Raw genomic sequence first — 12,015 nt, forward strand, 5'->3', positions numbered from 1 at the left:
CATCGCTGTGTTCCTCAAAAAGAAGCATGGACTTGAGATTAATCAGGGGCAAGGACCTCTAGTTCAGCTTTACTCAGAAGTAAGTTCCATCCAGTGGGCTTGGTAAGTAAATATAAGGGGAACTAGACAACCTGTGACCCGCTGGGTCATTTCAGAGACATTTCCTTACCAGATTCCTCAATGCCTTCAACCATGGCAGAGCTTCTAATGCACTGGAAAAGTTTTTTAAAATTCAGGAAGACGTTCAGAGATGCATCGAAAGCAGCCAGTGTTGAACTGTATAGCACAGTCAAACATCAGGGGTTGACCACAGGAAATATTTTATGACATTTTGTATTATGTCATAAATGTTTTATAAAATTTGCCAAATTCCTATTCCATGGGAGTCATGGGTCCCGGATCTTGGACGCATTCTGCAATTTAGCCCATTTGAGGTACCTTGGTTCAAAAAGTGTTGCCCTACGAAGCATCATTTCACCCAGCTAAAGGTTAGAGTATCAAACAGCCACGAGAGTTTTAGTAGAATATAGACAGGCAACCTTCTCATGGTTGAGGGCTACACATAACGTTTTGGCTGTCTTGGGGTAATAATGGTAATAATGGGTGGCTGGGTGGGGCAATAAGGCAAAAGGGGTGAAACAGGACTGGGGGAGGGGTTCTTTGGCAGGTTAAGGATTCTGTTTTTGCAAGGTGTGTTAACCCTTATTTAGGGTCTATTTATTAATCGTATTCCAACTCATAGTGATAGGAAAATGTGCCACCAGTTTTCAAGCCTCCATCGTTACCAGTGCCTCCAAGGTTATAAGAATGGTGCCTGGGAACCTCAGGTTGCCCCCTTCCCCAGAATAGAGGGGAAAGAGATTCTCTTGGCAGCTTTCAGTATATCTATTGCCTCCTGCTGTTTCATTATGATCAATGCAGCAAGTGGGAAATCACATATCTCTGTAGCCAGTTTCCCAGCAAACATGTCATTGCTCCCTTCATTAGCTGAATTCATTTCTATGTGCTAGTAGACACTTTTCCTTGTGCCTACTGGCCTCTACATTTGCTTTTCTTAAGGATGCTTTTCATTAAAAACTATTATACGGAAGCTGGCATGTTGTAATGCAAAGCCCCAACTTCCAGCCCCATCTTTATTTCTGAGCATGCCTCAAGGTCCCACATTGACATTCCTAAAACATTAATAAGAAGCTGGTGTAGCCCTGGGTTTTGTTTGGATGTTTGCCTACCTGGCCAGAACAAAAGACAAAAGTAAGTTGGAGATGGCAGGGTAAATCCTAAGAGACCAAAGCAGATGATGGGAGTGGTCTCATCGATTTGTCTTCTACTATACGTATGGCTGACCACATCCACATGCCAGACACTTTGTGAAAACACAAGTGCCTACCCCAAGGCAATTGTTTTATAAGATCGGCCACAACATGCTCACAAAACTCAAAAAGTTCCTTTCAGTCCCTTTGAACACTGGTGGGATGGAGGAAGACTTAACCAATGTGCAGATATTCTCCCATGGATTTCATAGCCATGAAGGCTTAGGATGAAATCAAGTTAAAAATATGCATGTGTTAGTATTCTTTTAGTAAAAGTGAGGGCAAGCTCCGACTACAGCTGTGAATGCCAGGAAGTACAGTTCAGCAGGTTTTAGAAGACCCCCACCCCCACCCAAAGATCCAAACTACAGTGGAGAGTAAAAGGAAGGCTTCGACTACACCATACGCTTTGCAAAATCCCAGGAAGAACCAAGGCCACTTGCACTTCTTCAGGAGATGGAACATCCTGCCAAGCAAATTCTGATTAAGAGCATGGCTTGTTCAGTTGGAGGACCCAGCCTCCCCCAACACACAGCTAGTATTTTTCAATTCTGCCAAAACTTTCCTAGATTTAGATCAATAGCGACAGGGTTAGAAAATAGGGAGAAAGAAACATGCTGGTATCAGCATTTTAAATTCTGCTTTTAAACTCTCCTACTACGCTCTTACTGACCTATTATTTCTATGCTTTGCATTTTATAAAACAGTTGCTAGTACATAATTCCATATAGGAATTCTTAAATTGCGCAAGTCAAAATTCTAAAATTGCACAAGTCAAAAATCTCATGAATCCTATTCCAGTACTGTATGAATGATTCAAAAGGGCCTTATAGTTAGATAATCTTAGATACATAGAAAGAATACAGGAGGAAAATGCAAAGTCGGAGATGCTTAAAAATTCAATATTAACAAGGGCAACTGATTATCCCAGCTGATATTTATTTATTCAATTTATACCCCACCTTTATCTTGTATAACTGCATACAAAACGCTTCCTCCTCCCCAAAACAAGAACCCTGTGAGGTGGGTTGTGCTGAGACCGAGTGACCCTCCATGCCAAAGGGTGGGTTAGAACTTAGAGTCTCCTGGTTTCTAGTCCAGACATTAACCACTATCCCAAACTAGCTCTCTACATATACCCTGAAAAGGCACATCTGATTTAAAATAAGTAATAATTTGGTGGGTGCATAAGGTAAGTAACAATAATATGAGTAACAATAAGGAAAGGGAAGGAAAATCTCAAGGGAATTTGATTTAGCATATCAAATAAACATCTTGAAAGGAGTGCCTTGAATTACAAATGCAATTTGCTTCAGGGATCGGTTACTGTCCCATGATTTTCTAAAAATGATTTCATCTTCCCATGGTCCCATCAAAGGCAAGAATAGCTGGGTCACAGAGGAGCCAGAAACAAAGTAGGATATTTACCTATTTGACTACATCAAACCTTGAACTGGTGGCCATGTAAATCTAATAAATGATAATAAACAGTCTGAGCTTGACTGTTGGGGCAAGGCAGTTGCTTCAATATGCTAAAGAACGCCTGGAACCCAACAGTTCAAATCATATGTCAACATTCTGGAGTTAGAACGCTGGTCCCTGTAAGATGGAGTAATCTCCACTGCGCCCCAACCCCTTACTTTGGAGTTGCGACTCTGCTCCAGTGCCAGTTCTTGGGCTTTCACACGCATCTCATCTTTTTCAGCACGTTCCCGCTCACCTTCACGGTCCTTCTCCTTGGACTTTTTGTGCCGATATCGGATTTCAAGGGTGGGGTCTCTCTCTGCAAAAGAGAAAGAGATGTAAGTTGTGAGACTCTGCATCCCACTCCAGAGAATTATCTGACTGTAACTGATTTTTTGCAATGCAAAATAGACTTGCCTTAGATCAGGTATTAGTAGAACATGGAGGAGTTTGTGTCTATATTAATCAAACCTGCTGCATGTTTCATGACAGAAATAAAGGCTTGATTACACAACAACAGACGTTAGCTAACGTAACTGCCTCTTTGACTAAAGACAGGGAACATTTTCAAGAACAGCAGGACACCCAATCCATGTGGGATTCGCTCACTTCTTGGCTACCAGATTGGGGGTGGGTGAAACATTTATTGCTTGGCGTGATTACTATTATATTCTTGGTATTTCTTGCTACACTTGGATGTTGTCTTATACAATGTTTACCTACCATGCAATGTTGCCACTACTCTTTTAAATCTCCACAATGCACTGCAACCATAGACCCTATGCAGTTTCAAATGTTAACAGCTCACTTGCTAAATATAATGGTGGTTCAGCAAACTATAAGTAGTTTGAGAACCAAATGGGGGAATTGTTACCTGGAATTTTTAGGCTTTATTATTAGCTTTTAAAGAAAGGTGATATTAGCATTTCTAACATAGCAGTCTAAGCCTCTTTTCTAACTTTAGGAAAACATGTTTTTCTTCTGGGCCAAGGCCATTTCTTTTGGTATGTGAGACCTTGCCTTTTCAGCAACTAAACAATAGGAGGCATATTCTGAAGGTCCTTGAATACACTTGCAAGTTTTAAAGATACAAACTCTGCTGGGAAATGGATTGATGTAACCTGTAAATTTGCCACTTGTGGAATGTTATCTAGAATCCATGTTTTCTATTGTTCAATTCACACATGTAATCAATGTCTTTTATTGTTTGATCACTTGCTTTATGACATATCACATATACTGAATGTATGTATCATTTGCCTCTGTACCCTATAAAAGGACTTGAACCCCCCCCCCCCCACTTTAATAAATGCTTTTGCTTTTGCCTAAATTACTGTGTGATTCATGTTTTCAGGTAGGCAAAAAGCCACCTTTGCAAAGGTTAAATTGTGTCCTAACAGTCAGGAATCACGCTGAGACGAGGAGTAGGTCTCTAGTGTTTATTACTGCTACATAAGACAGAAAATCCTAACAAACTGAAGAAGCGTGGGAAAAACCCAGACATATAAACCCCAAAAGTTAAGGCGGGTCTGATCTGTGTCTCTTTGAATGGCTGCTTAACTCCTCAGTACTACGCATGCATTTCCCCCCCTGGATAGAGGCCCCCTCCTGCTCGCCATCAGTACTCATGACAAATTGTTTTCTCTGCCAAATTCAGGAATAGGTCTTCAGCTCCACACCATTTGGGGTGCCTAAGTTTTTAAGGTAACACTATGAATATTTTTCTGTTCTACTTCGAAAAGTAGAATATAATCTTAGGAATTAAAGCAACATTACCCAATGTAAAGCAAAAGGAATAGTCAGGTCACACCTCCTCCTTTAGAAATAAAGTAGGAGGAAGCTAAGATCATTTCCATAAACAATCAAATTTTAATTTATTATTATTAGATTTTTATCCTGCCTTTTTTATATATAACTCAAGGCAGCAAACATACCTAATACTCCTGCCTCCTATTTTCCCCACAACAACAACCCTGTGAGGTGGGTTGGGCTGAGAGAGAGGGACTGGCCCAAAGTTCCCCAGCCACTTTCATGCCTAAGGGAGGCCTAGAACTCACCAGCTCCTGGTTTCTGGGCCAGCACCTTTGCCACCGCACCAAACTGGCTCTCTGTTGTCCATGGAAACTGCATTTTTACCAGTTCAAGCTATGCTGTACTTAATCAACCATAGCTATTATACAGAACAATTAGTCTTAAAATATTATTTTTAAAAATATATTCTACAAAAAGCTTTGCTATATAAATTCAAACATCAGAAGGATGTGGTTTTCTTTTCAATTTATATTTCTGTTTTTATTATTGACACTTTTAAACATTATTAAGTTTTAGGAAAAACCCTGTAATTTCCAAGTTTCCAACACACAACTTAAGGACATATCCACAAATGCTTCAAGAGACAGAGATTTACAGGAAAAACCCCCAAACATACAGGATCTTATACTTACCTCGGCACTGCATGCAGTACCATTCCCGGATTGCTTTTGCCATCTTCTCAGTAATGTTAATGCAGTGGCCATGGAACCATTCATTGCAGTGATCACAGCCTCTGGAAAGAAAAAAAGAGGAAGTGAGGATTCATTAAACAAGCTTCTTCTGCATTTGAGAATCTGGACAAGAGGACTAACCCGTCTGCTTAAGCATAACAGGCAACTCTTAACAAGTATAGCATCTTCTATTGGAAAGGGGTGGATAAAAGAGAGATAAAAGTTGAATGATACATATCTAGATCAGCTTTTCTCAACCTTTTGACCCTGGAGAAACCCTTGAAATATTGTTCAGGTCTTGGGGAACCCCTGCACATTCAGGCTCAAATATAGGCCAGAAGTTACAAAATTATTATATTCGTTTCATGGGTAGGCCTATATATATGCACTAACAGTGTTCTTAAACTAAAAATAAAGAATGAAACTTTCCTCTTTAATGTGAAGTTGCCCAAATTTGAAATAATTTTAAAAATAAATCGTGATCTCCCAGGGAATCTCTAGTGACTTCTCGCAGAACCCTGGCTAAGAAACCCTGATCTAGATGAACTTCAAAGGATCAAGAGTTGCTTCTACCTCTCGACTGTCTAACAGCAGCACAAAAAAAGTCTTTTTTTTCCTCCTGATTTAAGCTCCTCATATAGAAGTGCACTTGAAAGCAAAATCAGAAGTGTCAGAAAAGTTAAAGTTCTGGTACTGAAAATAAATTCCCAGGCTGAACATGAGATCCAAAGCAATCCTAGGTGAGCTACAAACCACAATTCTGCAACTCACAGACCTTGTGGATCTAATTAAGGTAAAAGCAAAACAAAGCAATTCTTACCATCTTAAGGTATGCCCATCTCCTCTATCACATACCCTTTTTTCTGACTGATGACTCCTCTCTTAAATCCATTACAGCTTCACTTGCCATACTGCATTTTTGTACATTCACCAAGATTGTTTTAGAAGCATTGCTTGGGTTTAATGGTGTTTGCTTACTATTGAATTATATTCCTTCAAGTTACCAGACAGAAATAGCTTCTTCAGTATCAACGTTCTGTATGCCTCAGGCATCAGGCTTTTTGTTCCACATATTCTCCCATTGATCAAGCAAGATATTACATCCAAATTTTTTTGCCCATTTGATCATACATTCTTTAACATATTCATCCTCCAAATTCTTTTGCAATAATATTTTTATACATCTTAGTGATAACATGCTCATCATTAGTACATAAATCCACTTCAAATTGGGTTTTTTTCATTAACAAAATTACAAGTCTTCTTATCCGAATTAAATTGTTCTCTTAATTGTGCAAAAGTAAACCAATGACAAGAGTGACCCTCCATTTCTAACTGTTCTCTTGTTTTTAGCTTAGGCTCTCCTTCCACAAAGGTTAGTAGCTCAGCATACATCAACCAAGATGGTTTCACACTCATCTCTCTTCTAAAAAAAGCTTCTTGGGGTGATAACCATAAGGAGACAGTCTTGTTTTATATTTACTCCAAACTCTTAGTATGGTACATCTAACAAAATGATTTTTAAAATCCCTATTAACTTTAACTTTCTCGTACCATAAATAGCCATGCCACCCAAATCTCAGACCATACCCCTCCAATTCCAATAATTTCTTATGTGCTTTCAGGGCTTTTAAAGGCTTTAACTTCTGGATATATGTTTAAGGTTGAGTCAACCTAAACTGTGACTCCCATTTTTCTAATTACTTTCTAATATTTGGTTTGTGGGATCTAAATTTTAGTAAACGTGGGTAATTTGCCCTCACAAGTACACTCAATAAGATAATAATATTCTGTCTTTCTTATTATTCCTTTTTACTGTACCCTTCACAGAACCCCTTCTTCCCTTGCCTTTTCCATCTTCCCCTTTGAATGTGCTAGTAGTGTATTCATGTTGAAAAGTAATCTACAGAATGAACAAAGCTTTTAATTTTTATAATAATTGTAAGTATTAATTTTAAAATAGAAAAACTTGCAGAGATGAACCAGCACGCATCATACTGGCAAAAGGTTTTTGCACTGGATGCCATCCTCAGGGCAACCTCATAATGTGTGAAGGAACTCCCATTACCAAGTTCTTTTCCTTCTTTCAACAGTACTCACATCATGAAACAATTGATATCAGGTTTGCGACAGATGCAATAGACAGGAGCATTCTCTCCATTCTCAGATTTCGATTCCTCACCCATAACAGCCAAATCAGGATCAGAAAATTCATCCTGAATTCCAGGAAAAAAAAAATAGAAAGAATAAACTATGACATATGAACACTATAAGAAGCTAACACTAGGAATTTCTGGTCTTTAAATTGCACTATCTCAAGTATTTGAATCAGGCAATGGGCAATCTTATACACATTTACTAAGTGTAAATTGACATCATGAGATCTTATCCCTGAATGAAATATGAGACAAGACACTGGTAAAAACCCAGCTGTTGATCCCCGCCCCCCCCCGGAAAAAAAAGATGCTGGGGAAAAAAGGGCTTCGAAAATTCTCTTTGCTAGAAGCTTTAAAGGTTTGCTGATAGCAAAAGAGGCAAGGCTGGCTCAACAGACAAGTCGTCTCATCCCACAGATCTGATACGTCCCGTTTTATCTGCAAAGGTCGGAGCCCAGACTCCACCGTTGGCCAACCCACTGAGTGGTCTCACTCATGGAAAAACTCGGAAGAGACTCCAGAAGACTCTGCCTCCCCCAAGCTGCCATTTCTCTTCCACTCCCGGGATCCCGCTTCCCTTCGACCAACATCCCTGCCGTAAAATGGCCCCGTTCTCATAGGACGAGATACAACTGAAGTACAACCGTAGCGACTGTCCACTCACCATGATCTCTCCCTCGAAGTCCGCCACTTCCCTTCTTCTAAACCAAGGTAAGGGGTCAGATAACAGGAAGCCAGACGGCCTGCTCGTTTCCGTTTCCGCTATCACTCCGCGAAAGAGAGAAATAATATCCGTGTTGCTGGGTCTCCTCTGCCCTTTATAAAGATGGCCGGGCCTCGTAGCCATTTCCGGCAGGACTACACGGGTTCCAGAATTATTCCCAAAAGAGATTAGTTAGCGCGCTCTGGAGGAGAGGAAGGCGAGGTGGGCATGCCAACCCCCCTTAGGTAGCGCTGGGAGAAAGGGAGCCCAGCTAATCTGTTTCCTCGGAGCGTGGGGGAGAGGCAAAGCCCCCAGACTTTACAGACCAAGCGTACTCTTACCCAGCTTGGGACTCTCTAAATGGGGGTAGAACTACATCTTCCGTCGTCCACAGCCATCCTTGTTACGCTGTGCTGCAACTCCCAACGTTTATAGTCGTCGCCGACAAGCCCGTGCTAGCTGAGGATGGCGGGGATTTTAGCACAACATCTGGCGGACCAAGCCTAGGAGTCTCCCTACGCGATTGTGTAGTCCAGGCTCAACCCGGGATCCAGATGCAGGAAGTTGTGAGGTCATCCGCTCAGAGGAGCAGAGATAGTCGAGGCAGGAGGCGCTGCACTCGAATCGGTGTTAGTAGGTGATGTTCTGGGGCCAGAGCATCTGCCTCAAGAGTCTGCAGTGGAGTCACACTAGCTCCCTGGATCCCACTTATGCTTCAGATTGCCTTCAGAGTTTTGGCAGTTAGGTTAAGTGACATCACCAGTATTATTTTCATGAAGGCTTGGAGGCTATAAACAAAGTGGTAGGCATAGGTGGATCCAGTTTAAACAGTATTTAAACAGAATCCAGTCTGGCTGCTGAAGCACAGCATGCCCTCACTGCTGCACAGGTCCAATCCCTTGCCCAGAGAAAATTCTAGTGAAGGCCTGGTGAATGATTTTAAGACCAGGCTGATATATCAAGGATCAATGAAACATGATGCAGCAATGGACAATTTGGCTAAGATATTGCAGCCATTATTCCATAAAAGCCAGGTAATGTTGGTGAGCTTCCTGGATCTCTTATTTATAAAGACAATACAGATAAAAGTATTGGGTGTTGATTGTTAGGCATATTTTTGCTAGTATTTAAGCCAATGTAAAAAAAAACTCTGCTTCTATATTAAGATTTTGCTATAACAGTACCTGTGGAACCTACAATAATTCTCATTATCCTGTCTGGAGGATAATTGACCCCAAATTACCACCTCTTTTATTCTTAATATTCCTTTCTCATTGTCTAAATTAAGCGTGGAAAAATATAAGCTGGAATTCCAGAAACCTCCTTTGCTATGCCAGCTGGGACCACTGGGTGTTGAAATTCAGCAACATCTGGATGGCCACAGGTCCTTCATTCCTGATCTGATGATTTGGAAAAGGAGGGAGGAAAGTTTTTACTCTGGTGACCCCAAATGTTCACTATTTGGAGGAATAATATTGCATCTGCTTTATAATATGTAAAATAAGTTTTTAGTTTCAAGAAAAAACTTCCTTATTATCCAAGAAAGTGACTAATGAAGTAGTGGTACTGTTTAATATAACATTCATCATAATATAACACTTGGAAAGTGCACACCTTTTCATCTGATGCTGGTACAGTAGCTTCTGCTATATGCACCCTTATCCCAATTAAAGTATCAAATACAAAATCAGTGTTTCCCATTTTATCACCAAATCTGGGAATATCACTACTGGAATAAAAATGAGTACTTCAAGTGAGAAATAATAAAAAAAAAATTTTTAATAATTAAAATAATTTTAGCTGCAGCAATATTCTGTAGTCCTGGTAAACTGAATATTTTATATCCGAAATCCTCAGTTTCCTAATTACATGGTCAACATTCTTTTTTTTTAACTACTTCAAGTCTTTTGCAACTGTTATCTCAAGATATTTGAAACTAACACAGCTATCGAGTTTTTTTTCCTCTTTTCCACTGAAATGAAATTAAGATGGTTGCTATAGACCACTCCTCCCACACTTGGACTGTTTTAGATTCTTCACCACTTGGATTCTTTATGTTTACCTCTATTTATATTATTTATTACTGTATTTTATTCTGTGTATTTGTGGTTATGGTTTTTAATCGACTGTTGTAAACCGCCCAGAGTCCCCCAATGGGAAGAGATGGGCGGGGACAAATTAGGTAAATAAATACATAAAGATGCATTTATTCAGATTTTTTTATCTTACTACCCTTTCATAGTCTGAAAATGGCTTATTTGGGATGTGACCATATAGTCAGTATGGCATCTGTTTAAGGGCTGATGTGATTAATTTTCTATTTCTTCTTAGTAAAATGAGATATATGACATTTATCAACAGCCTTGGATTTTGAGCAGAATTGTTTGATATTAAAACAGAAAAACAACGGCCTTTTGATGTGTTGATAGGGGCTGACAGCCCTAAGTACCTCAGAATTGCTGCCAGCATAAAAGGATTTAACATGTTATTTACAGAATAAGTCTGTCTGTTAATACTTAAGATGAACAGCAGGAAAGAGGAAGCAAAAGAATGTCTTTGTCTTCCTGGACCAGCAATAAAGAATTTTCTCATACCCTCCCTCTGCTTCTGTGACTAGAGATTCCTTGTTAACAAATTGACAAGAGAATTCTGGATTGATTGATTTTTCACTGCTGGACTTGACCTTAAGCAGTTGAAACAATGAGTTCCTGACAGAGGCAGTTCACATTTCCATAAAAAAAAAAAAGCCCTCATACAACCAAACCAGAGTCTCAGATTATGGCAGATGTGAGAACTCTCTACATGTAAACAGGTCATGCCATTGAAGGATTTCACTGCTACAAGAGCTTGCTGCCAGTTTAGTTTGTGGAATCTACAATGCAAAATACTAAGGATTTGAAACAAGGATTCCAATTACTGTATAGTTGTTTTCACATTTTGATTGATTATGTGCCATCAAGTTGTTTTTGACCACTAGTGAGCATTTAGATAGATCTATCCTTAACCTGGCCTTTCAGGTCTTCCAATGGTGCACTCATTACCTCATTACCACTGTAACTGAGTCCATCCACCTTGCTGCTGCGTTTTTACATTTGGGGGGTCATTATTTATGTGAATAATTTTTAATGATAATATAAGGATTTCTGTTAAAACTTTAAGAAAAAATATTACAAAACATTTGAAAATTTTGTCCTTGCAGCAATTTAATGCACTTTTGCTTTGAATGTACCTTTCTTTTTCCTTTCTTTCTTCAAGGCAAGTTGATTGTGCTAGTGCTTCAAAAACTTGTTTAACTTGTTTAATCAAAGATAACAGTAATTCAAAAGATTGCACCATTTGTTCCTAAGGGGTAGACTGTAGCTATTATAATTCCTGCCATAATAGCCAAATCATGTTACATCAAGAAGATACTTGTTTGGGGAAAGGTGCTAAATATACATACAGGCAACAGAAATGCTACTAAAATTCCATGTTAACCCAAAATTATGGTTCTTTTATGTGGAAAGGCTGTGTAAAGTGTTCAGAAGAGCTACTTTGAAATCTCCCTGCGTGGGGGAGATGGGCGGTGATAAAAATATGATAAATATATAAATACTTTGTAAAGTACATTTGTGCAAATGAAGCATCTCTGTTTGGAGAATTAAAGAAGCTGTGTTTTTTGCAAGGCTTGTGCAGCATGGTTGTTTTACTTTATTGGGGGTCCAAGCAGAAGTACTGGTAGTTTATGTAAACACAAGAAAATGGAAACAGCTTTTGAAATAGGTGTGCAAGCCTTGCAAAAAAACACAGCTACGTTAATGCTTTGAAGGCAAATGTTTCATTTATTCTTAATACACTTTGTGAAGAATCTGTTTCAAATGCTTTTTGAAGCTCTAATAACTAAATCAGCGTCTCTCAAC

General features: G+C 39.4%; 1 protein-coding gene across 5 annotated transcripts in view; it reads right to left on the reverse strand.

Moving 5' to 3' along the window:
• CXXC1 (CXXC finger protein 1) overlaps window positions 1-8,680 on the reverse strand; it is a 35,699-nt gene extending 27,019 nt beyond the window's left edge. For 3 of the 5 annotated variants that reach the window (XM_063294024.1, XM_063294025.1, XM_063294023.1), the window contains exons 1-5: window positions 8,458-8,680; window positions 8,078-8,318; window positions 7,358-7,473; window positions 5,219-5,319; window positions 2,951-3,093 (exon numbers count right to left, since the gene is read on the reverse strand). In XM_063294024.1, coding sequence (XP_063150094.1) covers window positions 2,951-3,093; window positions 5,219-5,319; window positions 7,358-7,473; window positions 8,078-8,260 — 543 coding nt within the window. In that variant the 5' untranslated portion in view covers window positions 8,261-8,318; window positions 8,458-8,680. The remainder of the gene's footprint in view (window positions 1-2,950; window positions 3,094-5,218; window positions 5,320-7,357; window positions 7,474-8,077; window positions 8,319-8,457) is intronic. The other 2 variants (XM_063294026.1, XM_063294027.1) reach the window with 2 other exon arrangements.
• Between the last annotated feature and the right edge of the window lie 3,335 nt (window positions 8,681-12,015).

This window comes from Candoia aspera, chromosome 2, assembly GCF_035149785.1.
Source record: "Candoia aspera isolate rCanAsp1 chromosome 2, rCanAsp1.hap2, whole genome shotgun sequence".
NCBI lineage: Eukaryota > Metazoa > Chordata > Lepidosauria > Squamata > Boidae > Candoia > Candoia aspera.